This window comes from Meleagris gallopavo, chromosome 31 (assembly GCF_905368555.1).
Source record: "Meleagris gallopavo chromosome 31, MGAL_WU_HG_1.1, whole genome shotgun sequence".
In the NCBI taxonomy this organism is placed as follows: domain Eukaryota; kingdom Metazoa; phylum Chordata; class Aves; order Galliformes; family Phasianidae; genus Meleagris; species Meleagris gallopavo.
This window is the reverse complement of record NC_139434.1, coordinates 389853-407589: the sequence shown is the minus strand read 5'-3', so window position 1 is coordinate 407589 and position 17737 is coordinate 389853. Positions and strand designations below refer to the sequence as shown.

The 17737-nt window shown below is 60.7% G+C and overlaps 3 protein-coding genes across 5 annotated transcripts; 2 read left to right on the top strand and 1 right to left on the bottom strand.

The window, feature by feature from the left end:
- Nucleotides 1-1343: 1343 nt before the first annotated feature.
- On the top strand, nucleotides 1344-6042 carry PRPH (peripherin). Its single transcript, XM_085212212.1, has 7 exons — nucleotides 1344-1767; nucleotides 2742-2802; nucleotides 2962-3057; nucleotides 3133-3300; nucleotides 3445-3570; nucleotides 3655-3875; nucleotides 5852-6042. Exons 1-7 carry the CDS (start codon nucleotides 1430-1432, stop codon nucleotides 5859-5861), a joined length of 1020 nt encoding a protein of 339 aa, XP_085068338.1. The 5' UTR covers nucleotides 1344-1429; the 3' UTR covers nucleotides 5862-6042.
- A 333-nt stretch (nucleotides 6043-6375) lies between these two features.
- Nucleotides 6376-8356, top strand: LOC146542422 (uncharacterized). 2 transcript variants are annotated; one of them, XM_085212213.1, is made up of 7 exons: nucleotides 6377-6624; nucleotides 6805-6848; nucleotides 6950-7165; nucleotides 7253-7302; nucleotides 7391-7636; nucleotides 7753-7854; nucleotides 7972-8356. In XM_085212213.1, the coding sequence occupies exons 1-7, from the start codon at nucleotides 6458-6460 to the stop codon at nucleotides 8122-8124; spliced, it is 978 nt and encodes a 325-aa protein (XP_085068339.1). In that variant the 5' UTR covers nucleotides 6377-6457; the 3' UTR covers nucleotides 8125-8356. The 2 variants fall into 2 exon arrangements, with proteins under 2 accessions (XP_085068340.1, XP_085068339.1); XM_085212214.1 differs by lacking the exon at nucleotides 7253-7302 and having other exon boundaries at nucleotides 6376-6624; nucleotides 7518-7636.
- A 346-nt stretch (nucleotides 8357-8702) lies between these two features.
- On the bottom strand, nucleotides 8703-12589 carry C1QL4 (complement C1q like 4). Of its 2 annotated transcripts, none has more exons than XM_085212220.1 (4): nucleotides 12504-12589; nucleotides 12006-12273; nucleotides 10829-11549; nucleotides 8703-9313 (listed from the first exon to the last, which is right to left on the bottom strand). In XM_085212220.1, exons 3-4 carry the CDS (start codon nucleotides 11342-11344, stop codon nucleotides 9134-9136), a joined length of 696 nt encoding a protein of 231 aa, XP_085068346.1. In that variant the 5' UTR covers nucleotides 11345-11549; nucleotides 12006-12273; nucleotides 12504-12589; the 3' UTR covers nucleotides 8703-9133. The 2 variants fall into 2 exon arrangements, with proteins under 2 accessions (XP_085068346.1, XP_085068347.1); XM_085212221.1 differs by having other exon boundaries at nucleotides 10829-11503.
- Nucleotides 12590-17737: the final 5148 nt, after the last annotated feature.

Sequence of the window (17737 nt, the reverse complement as noted above, 5' to 3'; positions counted from 1 at the left end):
CTGTCACATTCCTGTTCCCCATCCCAACCCCATTCCCATCCCAACCCTCATCCTATCCGACCCCAATCCCATCCCCATTCCAATCCCACTCCCACCCCTGTCCTCATCCCAGTCCTCCCCACACCCCAAACACCGATTCCTTTAGTGGAAGCAATGGTGGACACCCGGAAATGGGGAAACCCCAAAGATGGGGAGATTGTATAAAGTGAGGCACTTCCTAACTGGGGACACCCCAAAAGCGGGGGCACCTCCCGGTTGGGCAGACGACTTCTGGGCACCCCAGAGGTCCCTGTATCACCCTAATGCTCGGTCCCCCAGCGCCCGTCTGTGCCCCCCGGGTGCCCCACAGGCTTCCCAGAGTGCTCGCTTGAGCCTGTGCGCATGCGTAATACCGCCTGGCGGACCGAAGACCATAGAGACTGGCGGAACTGTGGCGCAGAGCGGTTAGAACTGTTTGCGCATGTGTACTACAGCCTGGAGGACCAAAGAAGCATAGAGATTGGAGGTCTGGGAGCGCAGAGCGGCTAAAGGGAACGGACGCCATTTCCGCGTTTCCCTGCGCATGCGCAGTACAATCGCAAGCCCTATCGCCGTAGGTATTGGCGAATTGACGACGCAGATCCGTCAGAGCGGAGAGTCGCGACTTCTGTGTGTCGCAACGTTTGCATGTTAGTGACTGGATGACCAATTATCATAGAGACTCGGAGCGGGAGGGTAGAGCGACGCGCTGAGCAGCTCCAAGAGCATTCTGCGGGGCAGTGCTGGGGCCGGGGAGGTCCGAACCGCCTTCAGCAACCCTGATTCCCTCCGCTCCATAAAACCACCAGCAGCAGCACCGCCTCTAAAAGTTCCCTCGGTCCTAAAACCGCCGCCGCCGCCACCCGGAGCTCAACCGCCCCCCGAGCGCCGCTTCTGCAGTTCCGTACTTTGGCCACACGGTGGCAGCAGAGACCGAGAAAAGAGCCCCGCGGCTCCGAACTCTGTGTGGGTTTTTTCCATTTGATTTTGAAGAGCGCAAAGCTGGGGGAAAATAAATAAAATAAAACAAAACAAAACAAAACAATATTCTCCAAAGCCAGGAAATCTATGTTAATTGCTTATAAACACGTACCCAAAACAGTATAGAACTGACGTTACGTTTTTCTTAAATGCTTCCTTACCGAAATCGAATGACTAGGGGAATTCAGTGACAGTGATGGAGGGACGGGGAGCGCAAGCGATGCTCAAATCCCGCTGCTTTTAGCACCCAGCAGTTCTCACCTGAGCCCGGGGAGCGATCGGGGGCACCTGCGGAAGCCCCGCCCCCACCCCCAGTCCCCTCCCCTCATTTCCCTCCCGTTGCTCCTCAGTCCCGCGTCCCCCCGCCGGGGCGGAGCCGCCGTTCGCTGTCAATCCCCGCAACCAACGGCTGCCTCTTCCCGCAGCCGCGATGAATCGCGATTTCCCCCCACCCCGGGACCGCAGCCTCGATTCTCCGCCGGTTCCCGTTGATGGGCGCTCGGCGGAGCGCAGCGCGGAGCGGACGGAGTTGGCGGCTCTGAACGATCGCTTCGCCGCTTTCCTGGAGAGGGTGCGGGCGTTGGAGCGGCAGAACGGAGCCCTCCGCTCAGCTATCGGCCGCGCCGCCGCCGCTCCCCGCGCTGCGGGGTTGGTGCGGGGAGAGCTGCGGGGGCTGCGGGAGCGGCTGCTGCGCCTCGGCCGGGAAAGGGAACGGCTGCAGGGAGAGCGCGATGGGCTCGCGGCGGAGCTGCAGGGGCTGCGGCGGCGGTGCGCGGCGGGAGGAGGAGCGGAGGGGGTGCGATGGGAGGGGAGGGGTACACCGAAATGTATAGGGGAGGGAGCGGGAGCGATGTGATGTGAGGACCGGGATGCGAATGGTGGGCGCACTGAAATGTGTAGGGGGGAGACTGGGAGTGATGTGAGGTGAGTTAACCGGGATGTGTTGGGGAGGGACTGGGAGCGATCTGGGGATGGGGACCGTGGGGTGAAGCGGAATGTATGGTGGTGGGGACCGGGAGCCGTTGGGGTGGAGGAGGCTCTGGAATGGAAAGCGTGGGATGAACGGGGATGTGCTGAGGAGGGACTGGGTGTGGTCTGGGGGTGGGAACTGGAGATGAAAGGGGATGCACCGGGATAGGGTCTGGGAAGCGCAGCGGAGGTCATAATAGGGGTGGGCAGCTGGGGATGCATCCGGGATGCATTGGGATAGGCTGGAGGTGGGGAGTAGGAAATGCAATGGGGATCACAGCGGTGGAGATTGAGATGCACTGAGATGGGAAGCAGGAAATATACTAAGGCCGTAGGGAATACACTGGGGTGTGTTGCAAAGGGATAGAGCATGTACTGGGATGGGGATGGGGACTCCAGAATGAACCAGGACACACCAGGGAGGGGACCCGGTGTGGTCCAGGGAGGGGGGACAACAACCACCAGGGAACGGGCTGGGGATGTTGGGTGAGGACTGAAATGTGTTGCAAAGGACCCGGGTGTTTTGGGGGGGATACAGGGGATGCACCTCAAAGCCCTTCCAATCCAACCATTGCCATGGGTTGGTTGCCCCCCACCTCATCAAACTGCCCAGGGTCCCATGCAGCCTGGCCTTGGGCACCTCCAGGGTGGGGAACCCACAGCTTCTCTGGGCAGCCTGTGCCAGAAACAAAGAATTTCCCCCTTATGTATCCCTAAAATGGGGTTCTGTGCCCCACTCCCACCCCATTGACCTCCCTCCCGTTGCACCCCAGGCTGGAGGATGAGATGCAGAAGCGTGAAGATGCAGAGCAGAGCCTGGTGCTGTTCCGCAAGGTGAGTTGGGGGGGGATCCAGTGCACCCCGTGTACTTCCCACACCGATAGGCAAAGGGCTCGGGGATGCCCCATGCACTCTGCCCAGGGGGTGGCCTGAAGTGTGTTGGGTGGGGGGCTCACATCCTCTTTGCAGTCCCTGCAGTTTTAGCCATTGCAGGACATGGACGATGCCACGCTGTCCCGCCTGGAGCTGGAGCACAGGATTGAGCTGCTGATGGATGAAATCAGCTTCTTGAAGAAGCTGCACGAAGAGGTTGTGGGGTGGACCCAAGGAGGGATGGGGGTCCCGTGTGGGGCTGTGGTGTGACGGTGTAACGTGGGCACGTAGGAGCTGTGGGAGCTGGAGGTGAACGCACAGAGCCCACAGGCACAGGCAGGGGCACGAATGGAGCTGCAGCAGCCGGATCTGACAGCTGCACTGCGCGACATCCGCACGCAGTATGAGAGCATCACTGTCACAAACCTGCAGGAAGCCGAGGAGTGGTACAAAGCCAAGGTACCCATGGGGGGCATGCATGGGATGGGAAAACCCCACAGGGCTGATCCCCCACAGCAGCAGCTGAACTTTGCTGATGTGGGGACGATGGGGGCACCTCCACAGTGCTGACCCTCTTCCCCCCGCCCCCCACGGTGCCTGCAGTTTGCTGATCTGTCGGATGCTGCCAACCGTAACTGCGAGGCGCTGCGGGTGGCCAAGCAGGAGATGAACGAATCCCAGAGGCAGATCCAGAGCCTCACCTCCGAGGTGGATGGGCTGAAGGGCATGGTGAGCGCTGGGGGATTGGGGGGAGGGGTACAAGGAGCCCCCCATCACCGTGCCATCCCTTTGTGTCCCCCCTCCGTCCTGCAGAATGAGGCACTGCAGCGACAGATGCAGGAGATGGAAGATGAGTTTGGCACGGAGATCAGGAGCTACCAGGAGGCCATGGGGAGGCTGGAGCAGGAGATCCAGAGCATGAAGAAGGAGATGGCACGGCAGCTGCACGAGTATCAGGATCTGCTCCGTGTCAAGATGGCCCTGGACGTGGAGATCGCCACGTACCGCAAGCTGCTGAACAGCGAGGAGGGCTGGTGAGGCAGGGGGATGTCCTGTGGGGAGGGAGCACTGAGACGTGACCCTGAGCACGGGGCAGTGGATGCGTCCCTTCGGGTGCTGGGAGACCGAGGGGTGCAGCGTTGGGCTGCGCACAGCAGCTGTGCAGCCCTCAGCCATTGGGGAGGATCCCCTTCCACTGAATCCCGCTCGTATTGGATTGAAGTGCAAAACCAGGTCACCTCCCCCTGCACCCATCCTACGTCTCCATCCCTACTAGAACTGCGGTGAGGGGTGGCTGGGACCCCCAAGGGCTGCAGCTGTGTCCTCGTGCCCCCAGCCCAAGGCTTTGCCTGGAGGGGTGGGAGAAGGGTTTTGGTGGCTTTTCCCTCCCCCGGTGTTTGAACCAGCACTGAGCCCCGCATGCAGGGTGGTGCTCATCAAAACCATTGCGCTGTGGGATGGGAAGCCACATTTCCCCTTCAGTGAAGCTTTTTCTCCCACAGATACCTGCTTTTCCCCCAAAATGGGTCTTTTTCTCCCACAAATACCTCTTTTTCCCCCAAAATGTGGCTGTTTCTCCCATAAATACCAGTTTTTCCCAAAAATTTGACTTTTTCCTCCCACAAATATCTGTTTTTCCACCTAAATATTTCTTTTTCTCCCAGAAATACCTGTTTTTCCCCAAAAATATGGCTTTTTCTCACAGAAATACCTATTTTTACCCCCAAAATCTGGCTTTTTCTCCCACAAATACCTGTTTTTTACCCCTAAATATCCCAGAAATACCTGTTTTTCACAAAAAACATGGCCTTTTCTCCCAGAAATACTTGTTTTTCCCCAAAAATACAACCGTTTCTCTCAGAAATACCTGTTTTTACCCCAAAAATATCTCTTGTCCTCCCAGAAGTACCTGTTTTTTCCCCCCAAATGTGGCTTTTTCTCTCTGAAATACCTGTTTTTACCTAAAAATACAACTGTTTCTCCCAGAAATATCTGTTTTTCCTCAAAAACGTGGCTTTTTCTCCCACAAATACCTGTTTTTCACAAAAAACATGGCCTGTTCTCCCAGAAATACCTGTTTTTACCCCTAAATATCCATTTTTCCGCCACAAATACCTGTTTTTACCCCAAAAATATGTGGCTTTTTCTCCCCAAAATACCTCTTTTCCCCCAAAATGCGTCTTTTTCTCCCGCAAATACCTGTTTTTACCCCTAAAATATCCCTTTTTCTCCCAGAAATACCCATTTTTCCTCAAAAATACAAGTATTTCTCCAACAAACACCTGTTTTTCCCTAAAAATATGGCTTTTTCTCCCATAAAATACCTGTTTTTCCCCCAAAACGTGGCTGTTTCTCCCACAAATACCTGTTTTCCCCAAAAACTGCCTTTTTCCCCCCTGGGAACACAGTGTCCTCTCCAAGTGAGTCTGCCCCCTCCCTACTGGAGGCCACCCCCTTTTTCTACTGGATCAGACCCCACTAATGAAGCTGCTCCCCCCGTAGGCTGGGTTGGCGATAGATGTCAGTCGATCCCTTCCAGGATGAATATGTTAATTTAGCAAAAGGGATCTACGAGTGCTTCTTCTTCAACTTTCCAGTTTGGCTTTGCTTGGCGTGCCAACAGCCGTGTTTTTGTGACCAGTCCCACTGCAGTCACAGCAGACTGCTTTCATCTTTGCATCCACCGGGTGCAAGGACTTTTTTTTTTGCTTGGATTTCACACGTATTGTTTCGGGTTGCAGTGCACCGAGATAGGAAGTTATGGCAAAACAAGCAATGGAAACTCGCCGAACTGGGAGCGGGGGGGGGGGGGGGGAACAACTTAAAGGTCCTCCAGGAGGAGGGGCTGACCTCCTCCCAATCCCCCACCTCCAGAATGATTGGGTACGACCCCTCCCAGAGGTGTTGCTCCCCCCTCAAATAGGTTCTGACCCCCTCCCCATGGAGCTGGTCCTTCCCAGATGGGGTCTGCCCACCCCCAATGGATCTGATGTCCTTCCTCCCCCCGCAGCAGGTGGTGATGGAGTCGTGCGAGGACTGGAGCCCAAGTGATGAAGAAGCCTCCGCGGCCGCCCCCCGTGCCTGTGCCTTTATTTATTGCTATTTGCTGCTGTGCTCAACGTTGTAGCAGAGCAGAGGGGGGGTTCCGCTGCTGCACACCCACCCCCCCCCCCCCTTTTCAGCCGCAAATAAAGAAAGGAGCTCGGAGGAGGCGGAGTCACTGCGGGGGGGCGGGGCTGGAGGCCTGGGGGCGGGGCCTTGGGGGGCGGGGCCTTGGGGGGGCGGGTCTGCCGCTCTCCGCCAATCTGCACGCAGTCACTCTGCCCCACCCCTCCCCCCCGTGGTCCTCTGTCCTCTCTATGGTTCTCACCCCCCTTCCTGCACTCTATGGTTTCCCCAACAACCCCCCTCTATGGCTCTCGCCCTCTCTATGGTTCCCTCGCTGTCCCCGCCCCCTCACCCTGCGCTGCGTCCCATTCGCTCGGCCCGGACCAATTCGCACTCCGCGCGCTTCCCATTGGCCGCGCGGGGACCAATTAGCGGCCGCGCCGAGTTCGGTAACGGGCGGCGGGAGGAGCTTTAAGGAGGACTTAAAGTGGCGGCGGCGCGGGGCGCGATGTTGGCGGGCGGCTCTTCCCAGAAGGAGAACCGCTCTCCGGGGCCGAACGACACCGTGAAACGCTTTCCTTACGGCCGCGTCCCGGTGCGGACCCGCTCCCGTCGCGCGGATCATGGAGAACGACCGAACGCTGCCTGCACCGCTCCGTCCTGCGGGCAGCCCCGGTAAGGGGGGGGGGGGATGAATCCGGGAAGGAGCGCCTTGAGTTTGTGCTGGGGGGGCTGCAGACAGAACGCGGAACTGGGCACTGGGTTCCCCCCCCCCCGCCCTCCTCCTCCCCCCACGGAAGGGGACCGTCAGTATTTGGGGCGGGGGTCCTCACTGTGCTGCTCTGTTCCCCGCAGTGACATAGAGGTGGAGCAGCCCCCGCCCCCAGCGCTGGATACAGGTGAGTTTACTCCCCCCCCCGTGGCACTCCGTGGTTGGGTGCTCCCTCCACGTGACTGTGACGCCCCCTCTCCCCCTCCCCCGTGATCTTTCTCCCCACAGAGACCACCGTCACCCCCTCACCCGTTGCCACCCCTGTGCTGGGGGCTGTGGGGCGCAGGCCCTGCTTGGCCCGCAGGGTGCCCGCCCGTGCCCCCCCCTCTGCCAAAGGACCCTCCCCTCTGAGTACAGCAGGGTCCCGAACAGCACTGCTTGGGCCCCTCCAGGAGAGTGCATCCATGGGGCTGAGGGTCCCCAAGAAGAAGAACGGCACCCCAGGTACATCCTATCCCTCCCCCCAACCCGCCCCACTCTGCACTTGGGGGGGTTTTGTTGGTGCTGAGCCCCCTTCCCCACCCCCTGCAGGCTCCTCCAGTGCTGGCTTGACTCTCTGTGTCTCTGTCGCCAAGAACATGGTGTGTATGTGAGGGGGGGAGAAATGCCAGCTCCAACTCCCCTCCCTCACACCCTCATCCTGCTCTGCTTTCCCCTTTCACTCCGCAGCGTTCTGCCCCCCGCACTCAGAGCTCTCTCCGCACGCCGTGCCTCACCCCTTGCATCTCCCAGCCACGTGCCCTGCAGGTGGGGGGCAGCTTGAGCACTGGGAAGGGGTCCCAACTTGTCCCCCCAGCCCCTGCTGATGGCATTGTCCCCTCGGAGACCCCCCTGCGCTGGAGACCGGCTGTGACCCCCCAGTCTGACCGCAGTGCATACGCTGCTGTCAACAACAACCATCTGTCCCCATCCTGGGTGAGTGTGGGGCACTTTGGTCCCCGTCTCACAACACCCATTCCTCCCTCCTCTCAGCTAGGGGTGGAGGCTTGGAGTGCTAAGAGTGGTCTGACTGTGGGAACTCTTCCCCCCAGGACAAGGTGGTGGTGCAGCTCTTCAAAGGGAACGAAGGCCAGCAGGATGTTAAGGTGACGATGGCACATCCCAGCACCACCCCAGGCCCCAGCAAGGCACAGGTAGGGGGGACTGCGGGGTTCCTTGGGCTCAGGGCTGGATGCTCGGGCTGAGGAGGGACCCTGGGGGTGAGGAGGGGGGTCTCATTCCAAGCCCCACACTCAATCTGTGTCCCACAGCATGCAGCTCTACTCCTGCAGCAGCTGCTGCAGATGGTGCAGGACCGACCAGATGCTGTGGCAGTGCTGATGGAGCTGTGGGGGTTGATGACCGAGATGGGGGTGGACCCCATGCCCCAGGACTCCCTGGATACTCCCAGCCTCTCTTCATAACTGTGACTACGTGGGGGTTGAGCTGCATCTCTGTGAACAAAGGGAGTGGGTGAGGGCACAGACAGACCCTCCTGGTGGTGGCCAAGTGGCTGCTGGGGGGTACAGACGGCCCCCTGCAGCAGGCAGACCCCCCTCCATGCAGGGCAGTGTGGGTGTACTGGGCACAGGGAGTGTGGGAGTTGGTGGGGGGGAACGCTGAAAAAAAATGTGAATAAAATATTGTCTGCTTTGCTTTGCTGTATGGGGTCTCCTTGGTGTCCCTGGGGCAGCCCCCATCCCCCGACGTGTCCCCTCGGCTGGTGGCAGTGCCACACGTTGGCCACGCGGTGACAGCAGTGCCCGCAAGGTGGGAATGCTCGCATTCATCCAGAGCCTCCACGGAGCCCATAGGAGAGGTGGTGGGGCTGCGTCCTGCTGCTGTGTCCCCGTGGGTGTGGGGGGAGGGTGACCGTCCCCATCCCTGGTGGCATTGTCAGTGCCCCTATTTGTTACTGCTGTGGTGACACGAGACAGGGGCACAGCTCTGTTCCTCCCCACACCGTCCCCATGATGAGGCCGAGGCAGCAGCTGCACCTCCTCACTATATTTTATTTGGGGAGAACACAGAGTGCAACAAACTGCGGGGTTCAGGGATGGGGAGGGGGCTCCAGGGGGACAGCACAGCAATGGGGGACCCCAATACCCGTGGGGTGCTGACATGCAGGGGTGGGCAGGGAGCATTTACATTTGTGAGTGTATGGGGAAGTGTGGTGAGCGCACACGCGTGTGCAACGTGGAGGAGGCGCGTGGGGACGGCGGTGAGCATGCACACACGTGTGTGTGATGGGGAGGGGGTGCAATGGGGGGCTGCTGTGCGTGTGCAAAGGAGCTGCGAGGTATCGGTGCCTGCAGGGCGGAGGTGCAGAATGGTTTTCCCTATGGGCATCATCACCTCAGGGCTTTGGAAGGGAGGCAGGGGGGATGATGACGGTGCCTTAGGAGGTGCCCCCCCCCCTCCCCGCCCCAGTGCTCAGTCAGGGTAGATGATGAAGCCTGAGAAGGTGCTGTACTTGTTGGTGTTACCGCCGTGCACTTTGCCACCATCCAGCTTGACACACACCTCATCACCCACGTCCAGGTGCAGGATGACGCTGTTGCTGGCGTAGTCGTAGTTCTGATCCGCATCCTGAGCGATGGCGCTGGCCCGAACCTTGGGGGGAGGGGGGCACAGCCATCAAGGACCACCCCCCACACACAACCACCACCCCGATATGTGCTCCCCAGGGGCGGCTTGGGGGCGGGGTGCTAAGTTGCTTTGTGCCCCCCCCCCAAATCCCCCCAGTCTGCCATCCGTGGCTGCTCAAGGTCGTGCCGCCCACCTGCGGCAACACTGCTGTGGTGCCAGGAGGTGGCGGTGCCAGAGTCCCCCCTAGCCCCCCCCCCCCCCCAACAATGTCCCTCCAGTTTGGTGGCCCTGCACTGTGTCCCTGAATCCCACATCCTCCCCTGTCCCATGGGCAAAGAGGACTGCAGAGCCCCGGTGTTGGAGCCCACGGCCACCCTCCGCCTCCTCCCACCCCGTGGTTCCTTGGGGAGCAGCTCCCATTGGGGTGGTGGACCTGGCATCCACCACAGCAGATCGATGCTCCTTTATCCCATAATAAACAGAAAATGTCTGGGGTGAGGTGGGGAAGGGCTGAGCTGCATCTCTGTGAACAAAGGGAGCGGGTGAGGGCGCAGGCAGACCCTCCTGGTGGTGGCCTGGTGGCTGCTGGGGGGCACAGATGGACCCCTGCATAGGCAAACCCTGTTCCATGCAGGGCAGTGTGTTCCCCTGGTCCTCCAGTGGGAGTTCTGGGCATAAAGGGGGGATTGAAGCCCCAGATGTGGGTGGTGGGGATGGGTCTGGGGCTATGGGGCTCAGCTGGTCCACCCCCCACATCTCTGCGGAGGGGAGAAGGGATAGGAGAAAAGGGATGAGGTATGTGAGGATGAAGGGAATAGAATCTGGGGGGAGCAGGGATGGAAGAAGTGGGATTGGGGGAATGGGGATGGAGGGAATGGAATGGAAGGAATGGGATTGGGGATGGAGATGGGTGTAGGGGAATGGGGAGAGAGGAATGGGGATGGAAGGAGTGAGGATTTGGGGAAACAGGATGGAGATGGGTGTAGGGCAGTGGGGACAGGGGAATGGGGATGGAAAGAAAGAGGATTTGGGAAAATGGAGATGGAGATGGGTGTAGGGGAATGGGGACAGAGGAATAGGGATGGAGGAAATGGGAATGGAAGGAATGGGATTGGGGAAATAGGATGAAGATGGGTGTAGGGGAATGGGGATGAGGAAGTGGGGATTGGGGAAATGGGATGAGTGGGGATGAGTGTGGGGTGATGGAGAAGAGGGAATGGGTTTGGGAATCAGGATGAAGGACTTGGATGGTGGAAAAAATATATGAACTGGGATGGCAGGAATTTGGGACAGAAAGCTGGAGGGAGCCAGGATGAGGGTAAAGCAGAATCGGAGAAGCAAGATGGGAGGAAACAAAATGGGAAAACCAAATTGGGGGAACTGGAACAGGAGAGCAGGGATAGGGACAGCAGGCAGCAAGAAGAGGGCTGGAGGAGCCGAGTGGAGACACAGAGAGATGGGGCTGGGGGAAATAAGGGCAAAAGGGGTGAAGAGGGACACGGGGGCCTGGTGGGAGCTGCTGGGGGTCCCGCGCCATACCTGCCCATTCTTCATGAGGTCAGCCCACATGCTGGTGCCGTCGCCGCCGCGCATGAGGACGTGGTAGGTGAAGAAGTAGATGCCGGGGAGCGGGCAGGTGAATTTGCCACTCGATGGTTCGTAGTAGTTGCCCACGTTGGTCACCACGTCGTCGAAGCGCAGCACCTCGTAGCCCTCGTGGGGCTTCCGCAGGCCCGCATAGAACGCAATCTTGGGGCTGTAGAAGGAGGGGATGTACCCCCCAGGACCCGGCCCTGGAGGTCCCGGTGGTCCCGGTCGACCCGGTTCACCCGGCGGTCCCCGCGGTCCCGGTGGTCCGGGGGGGCCCCGAACGCCGGCACGCCCTTTGCGCCCCGGTTCTCCTTTTGCCCCCGGTAGGAAGGGAGGGGGGGAGGCGGGAGGCAGCTCGGGGTAGGGGTCGCAAACCATGCGGCAGCTGCCCAGCATCTCGTAGTGGGCGGCCGCCTTGGAGCTGTGCACCAGCAGCGGGATGGCCACCAGCAGCACCAGCACCATGGCCACGCCGACGGCCGCCCCGGCCACGCGTTTCCTGCGGCTCAGCCGAGAGGCAGCCAGTGCCAGAAGGTCCTCGTCACCCTTGGGAGCGATGGTGGAGCCGGGGGGGTGGACGGCGGGGGGCCGCCCGCTGAGCCTCACGGCGCGGCAGGGAGCGGGCTGGGAGCGAGGATGGGGCGGGATGAGGACAGCAGTGGGGATGGAGCTGGTGGTAGGGAGGGAGGTGGGAATGGAGATGAGGATGGGGACGGAAGCAGGGATGAGGTTGGGGATGGGGATGGGGAGAGCAGCGGGAATGGGGATGGTGAGGGAGGTGAGGATGGGGTTGGAAATAGTGGTGGGGATGGTGACAGCAGAAGGGATAGGGACAGGAATGGGGGTGGAGGTGGTGGTGGGGACGGGGATGGGGTGAGCAGTGGGGCTGGAGATGGCAGCAGGGATGGGGACGGGGTCGGGGCTGGGGACAGCAGCAGGGGTGCAGAAGGAGACGGGAATAGGGATGGGGACAGGAATAGGGCTGGCACTGGAGCTAGCAGCAAGGACAGGGATGGGGACAGGAACAGGGCTGGGATCGATGGGACCAGGAGCAGGGGTTGAGTATAGGGATGGGGATGGGACTGGGATGAGAGAAGGAATAGGGACAAACGGATGGGGACAGCACCGGGTCCGGGAGCGATGGGGCCGGGCGCGGGGCCGGGCACGGAGCAATGGGGCTGGAATTGTTGCTGGGACCGGAGCCGGGAGCGGAGCCGCAGGCGGAGCCGGGTCTGGAGCTGGCAGAGGGGAAGAACGCAGAGCCGGTGGCGGAGCCGGGAGAGGAGCCGGGACCCGAGCCGGGAGCGGAGTCGGGGCTGGAGCTCCCGCTGCAACCAGGACCGGAGCCGTTCGCGGAGCCAATGGAGCAGGCAGGACCGGAGTCGGTGCTGGAGCTGGTGATGTAACCGCAGCCGGGATGGAGCCGGGACGGAACTTCTCGCCAAGTTCCCCGAGAGCGGCACCCCCGTACCGGCAGCGGCCCCCGGGGGCGTCCCCGCTCTCCCGGTGCGCACCGGCGGCGGCTCCTGGGGCGGCTGCGCGACGCTGTCGGGGCCGTCCCACCGGGCCCCGTGCTCCCCCCCCACTCTCGCCCCGGGACCCTTCGGTGCCCGCCGGTGCCCACCTGCCACCCGCGGCTGCGGGAGCCACGTGCCGAGTCCGCCGCCCGCACCGCACCGCACCGCGCCCGCAGCTCCGCTCCGCCCGACGGCACCGGGCACGGCAGGGGCGGGGGCGGGCGGGAGGGGGGGGGGGCGCGGGGCTGGGGTGGGGGGGGCGAGGGAGGGAGTGAGAAAGAGGGGGTGCAGGGAGGGGGGTGAGTGCGTGTGCAAGGAGGTGCTGGTGTGCGTGGGGGTGCACGGGCTTGCAGAGCTCTGTGGGTGTTCGTGGGGTGTGCATGGGTGTGCGGGCTCATGTTAGTGCATGAGAATGGGTGTGCAGAGCTCCGTGTGCGTGCACGCAGTGTGCACTCGGGTCTGTGCATGCATGTGTGTGTGCAGAGCTGCGTGCGTGCAAGGTCGTGCGCGATGCACGGATGTGTGCATGGGGTTGTGTGCTCAGGGGGGTGCTGGTGCAGGGATGTGTGTTTGCACGGGTGTGTGCATGTGTGTGAAGGGCTCGGAGTGTGTGTGTGCACGGGGCTGCATCTGCATTGGTGAGTGCACGGGATGCGTGTGCCCAAGGGGCTGTGTTTGTGCACAGAGCTATGTCTGCATCCACGCGTGCACAGAGATGTGCAAGACGTGGGTGTGAGTTTACCAGGGTCGCGTGCATTTCTGTGTGCATGAAATGGGTGCAGTGGGCTTGGGGGCAAGCTGTGTGCATGCATGCGGGACCCCCCCACAGCTTTCCATCTTCAGCCCCACTTGGGGTCCCTGCATGCCTGCGGCCACCAGCCCATTTCTGGGGGCCACTCATTTTGGGGGGGATCACCCACATTGGACCCAGCAGAGCAGCAGCACCTGAGGACTGGATTTCCCTCCATGGATGCAATGCTGGGGTGGGGACGCGGCTCACAACCCCAGGGGGAGCAAATTTATGGCTGCTCTTTTCAAACCCTGACAGGCTCCACTGCTTTGTGCAGAGCCAAATCTCACCCTCCACCCTCAGGGTGCAGGGCTGCCCCCCATGGCTTCACTGCTGCAACTGGGGGAGGACACAACCCGAAATGGAAGCGCTCTGGCACCTGCAGGGCCCATGCATGTCCTTGCAGCCGTCCCTCTGCACCCATGTGATCATGCAGGGATGCTAGCTGGGGGGCTGCAGGTGTGCATGCATGCATGTGAGTGCATGCACTATGCATGTGCATGAGTGCACGCACCGTGTGCGCCTGTGCTTGTGTGCATTTGCATCCGTGCATGCCTGGTGTGTGCATGTGTGTGTGTGCATGCATGTGTGCAGATGCATGCTGGCACAGGGGTGGTGGGAGATGCTCCTTTCTGTGTAATTTATCCGGATAGTTTTTAAATTTGCAGGCTGGGCCAGCTCCCTCCAAAGGGCGCCGATCCATCAGCCGGGCTCCACGACGGATTTATGGGCCCTTTATGCTGGAGGATCAATGCAATCCTGAACCGCCCAGCGCTGTTTGTGCAACAAATTACAGCAGTGGGAGCAGTTCCTGCAGAGGGGATGGGGTCCGGGAGCGATTGATGCTGCCCAAACTGTCCCCTGGGGATGGGGACATCGGAGTCCCGCCGCCATCACCGCCCTTCTGTTGGCTGATCTTAATGAGCAGCAACAGCGAATTAATTAGGAAGGCCGCGAGGGGAAGCCTGAGCACTAATTAGCAAGAGCTGGGGGCATACGGGGAAAGGGAGCTCAGCGGAAAGGTGCCACTCATGGGAACACGAGGGGTCCTGGCTGCTCCCAGCACTCCCAATCCCATTTGAGTCCCATTGGCAGTGCTGCACCCAGGGGCAGCTGCAGCCCCAGCACAGACTGTGAGGAGAGGGAGTGCAGTGCAAACACTGCCAGTAAAAATAGCAGGAGGGAAAGGTCAACCCCGGAGAGAGCAGCGGTGGTGGTGCGGAGATGGGGGGGATGGAGGCTCGGAGATGGATCCCGCTCATGGCTATAGGGGCAGCTCAGCCCCACACAGTGGCACCGGTGGTGGAGGTGCCCCACTTTGTCACGGGGGATGGGGATGTAGTGGCCATGGGTCCCCATGCCATGAGGAGAAGTGGGGATGACTCTCCTCGGGGCTACGTGGGGCCGGCAGTGATGGACGTGTCCTGCAGCAGCTATGGGGACACTGCGGGGCGCCGAGCCCCGCCACAAGCTCAGGGCTGGCAGAGGAGCTGGGGAGCAGAGCATGAATAAATGCATGATCTGCAGCCCCAGGGCCGCGAGCGGGGCCAGCACGGGGAGGGGGGGCTGTCTGGCGGGCACCAAAGCACGGTCACCATCTGCCTCCGCAGGCAGGGTCACATCCTTGTCCCCAAAGCCCAGCGTGCCCAGCACCTCATGCTCAGTGCACGGTCTGTGACGTGCTGTGTGCTGCCCTCAGTGCTCCTGGTGCACGGCACACGGTGCCCATGCACTGTGCACGGTCTCCAGTGCACAGCCCTGATGCAGTTCATGGTGCACAGTGCACCGTGCGTGGTTCTCAGTGCACGGCACACAGTGCACGGCACACAGCGCACACTCATTGTGCACGGTCCCCAGTGCACAGCCTGTGATCCACAGTGCATGGATCACAGCTCCCAGCGCTCGGTGCCCCATCCCAGCACACGGTGTCCCCGTCCCTCTCCCCGTGCCATCACCGAGTCACTTCCCTCCCAGTTGCTGCACTGCACTGGGACCAGCAGACAGATTGGTGTATCAGCGCCCGGCACGTGGTCACGGGGGAGCCTTGTGCAAATGAATATAGATTGGCCGGAGGCACCCGGGCGCCGCGCTCCATCCAGGGCGTGTTTGCAATAAAGCCAGGCCGTGTGCCGGGCCCAAATTGGATGAAAATTGTCCTTGAATGGAGACAAATAAACCAACAGCAGCGAGAGGGAGGGAGGACACATGGCCTGGGGGGGCTGCGGGCGGCTCAACAGGTCCCGAGGATGGCAGGCGGGCGATGCTGCCTGCGTGCATGGTGACAGGTGGAAAGTGTCACCTGCTGCCTGCATGGGGGCCTGGCACCTTGTCATCCCCCCCAGGATGAGGGAGTCCCTGTGCCCTGTTTCCAGTGCACATCCCGTCCCCATTTTGAGTCCTGTCCTCAATGGAAGCCCTGTCCCCATTGTGTACCCACCCCTAATTTGTGCCTCCCCAGTGCGCATTCTTTGTGCCCCAGCACCTCCTGGGCACTGGCACACCTCCCCCTGCTGCCCACCCAGGTTCATTAACGTCTGCTGCTAATTGCTGATGAGGCAGCTGGGGGGTTATTAACGGGGCATGGCCCCACATGTTGTGGCTGTGCTGGGTTCAGGATGAGGTGAGCTGGGGAGCAGATGGCACTGGGGAGGGGAGGACTTTGGGGACCCCCATTTTCACCTGCGCCCTGTTTTCCTGGGGGTGTCTCCTTAGCATTGCAGCCCCATTGTGAGGAGCAGCAGGCTGTCAGCGGGGGGTGACAACATTGGGGATATCCCCCTGAGAGGTTGGGGGGGGGGATTCATGGCCCCCCCTGGCTGAGTCACTGCCGGGGCGGCAGCGGGGCCGTCCGTCACCACATGCCAACGCGTGACGAGATGGATGGCTGTGGGCTGCCCCGGATTAATTCTCTGGACAAGCAGCATTTATTAAGGATTCAGAGGACGTCGGATGGAGAAATCCATCCCAGCCAGGCGGTGATCAAGGGGGGGGTGGCGGGGGCGCAGGGTCCCGCTGCCCCCCGTTGTACAGCAGAACCCGCAGCCCCCCACCCTGTGCCCCAATGTCCCCCATGCCACCATCCCGGTGCCCCCCCAGGGCTCACCCCCACCCCACAGGGTCGGGGGGCTCATTGCACATTCACCTCATGCCTACCTGAGGCACCCGCTGACAAATAGACATTTAAATCAGACAATTAGCTGGCCTCCACCGCTGACATTTTTAATGTATTAATGTGCATCAACAGCTAATACATATAAAATTCCCCTAATAACAGCACTTGGGTAAAGGGGCTGCTCTGCAGCCCGGCGCTGGCAGTGATGTACGAGTCCAGAGGGACTCCGGCCCCGGAGTTTGCATTAATTACCAGCAAACTGACAAGGCAACGTGACATTCGGGAGCGGCGCCGGATGCCTTCAACCGACCCTTTGGGTGTGTGCTGGTGGTGTGTGCACACACGTGTGTGGATGGGTGCACGGGGGGGCTGGGGGTGGGGGATCTGCATGAGGATGTGTGTGTGTATTGCGGGGATAATGTGGGTGTGAGGGTAGGATGCGTGTGCGTGGGGAGTGTGTGCACCATAGGGTTAGTGTGTATGCAGGGATGTGTGTGCAGCATGGGGACACGTGTGTGCGTGAGGTTGTGTGCGTTATAGGGATGCGTGTGGATCGGGATAGGATGTATGTGCACAGGACACGTGTGAATCATAGGGGCAGGTTTGCACAGAAGTGCAAGCGTGTATGGAGGGATGTGTGTGCAGCATGGGGACACGTTTATGCTCAGGGGTGTGTGTGCACCATAGGCACATGTGTGTGCACAAGGTTGTGTGCAGGATAGGCATACGCTTGCACCGGGATACGAGGTGTGTGCTCAAGGGTGTGTGTGCACCATAGGCACACGCGTGTGCATGAGGTTGTGTGCATCATGGGGACGTGTGAATAGGATGTATGTGCACAGGGATGTGTGTGCTCCATAGGGACAGGTGTGCACAGAAGTGCGTGCATGGTGGGGACGCGTGTATGCAGGGATGTGTGAGCACCATGGGGACACATCTGTGCACGTGGGTGTGCGTGCAGCATGGGGACACACGTGTGCATGAGGTTGTGTGCATCATAGGGGTATGTATGCATGAAGATGGAATGCATGTGCACAGGGACGTGTGTGCATCATACAGACATGTGCATACATGTGTGTGCATGGGGACACGCGTGTCCTGGGGGTGTGCAGAGCAGCTGTCCCACGCGGGGCAGCCCCCAGCTGGACACCCCCAAACGAGACGATGACAAATGCTTCAATTAGCAGGAAGGCTCCGCCAATCGATGCCTTAAACGCTGCCGCCCGGAGCTGATCAATGCCTCCTATTACACCCAACAAGAGGATATACAGCAACCCCCCTCCGCCCGGGACCCCCCAGACCCATGGGGGGGCTCCTGTGCTTTGGGGACATGGGGACACCAAGGCCTGGAGGTGGAGGTGCTGCCCACCGCAGTGGGGCTGAGACCCCTCCTTGCCTCCCAGCCTGGAGCTCGAGAGCCAGATTTGACATTTTTAAAT

Excerpts from the sequence above, each read along its gene's own strand:
- PRPH (XM_085212212.1), top strand. The coding sequence starts at position 1,430 with ATGAATCGCGATTTCCCCCCACCCCGGGACCGCAGCCTCGATTCTCCG. Across the intron at positions 1,768-2,741 it reads CTGCAGGGGCTGCGGCGGCG|GCTGGAGGATGAGATGCAGA; the intron begins GTGCGCGGCGGG and ends GTTGCACCCCAG. Across the intron at positions 3,058-3,132 it reads TGAAGAAGCTGCACGAAGAG|GAGCTGTGGGAGCTGGAGGT; the intron begins GTTGTGGGGTGG and ends GTGGGCACGTAG.
- LOC146542422 (XM_085212213.1), top strand. The coding sequence starts at position 6,458 with ATGTTGGCGGGCGGCTCTTCCCAGAAGGAGAACCGCTCTCCGGGGCCG. Across the intron at positions 6,625-6,804 it reads CCGTCCTGCGGGCAGCCCCG|TGACATAGAGGTGGAGCAGC; the intron begins GTAAGGGGGGGG and ends TGTTCCCCGCAG. Across the intron at positions 7,166-7,252 it reads GAAGAAGAACGGCACCCCAG|GCTCCTCCAGTGCTGGCTTG; the intron begins GTACATCCTATC and ends CACCCCCTGCAG.
- C1QL4 (XM_085212220.1), bottom strand. The coding sequence starts at position 11,344 with ATGGTGCTGGTGCTGCTGGTGGCCATCCCGCTGCTGGTGCACAGCTCC. Across the intron at positions 9,314-10,828 it reads ACCTCATGAAGAATGGGCAG|GTTCGGGCCAGCGCCATCGC; the intron begins GTATGGCGCGGG and ends CCTCCCCCCAAG.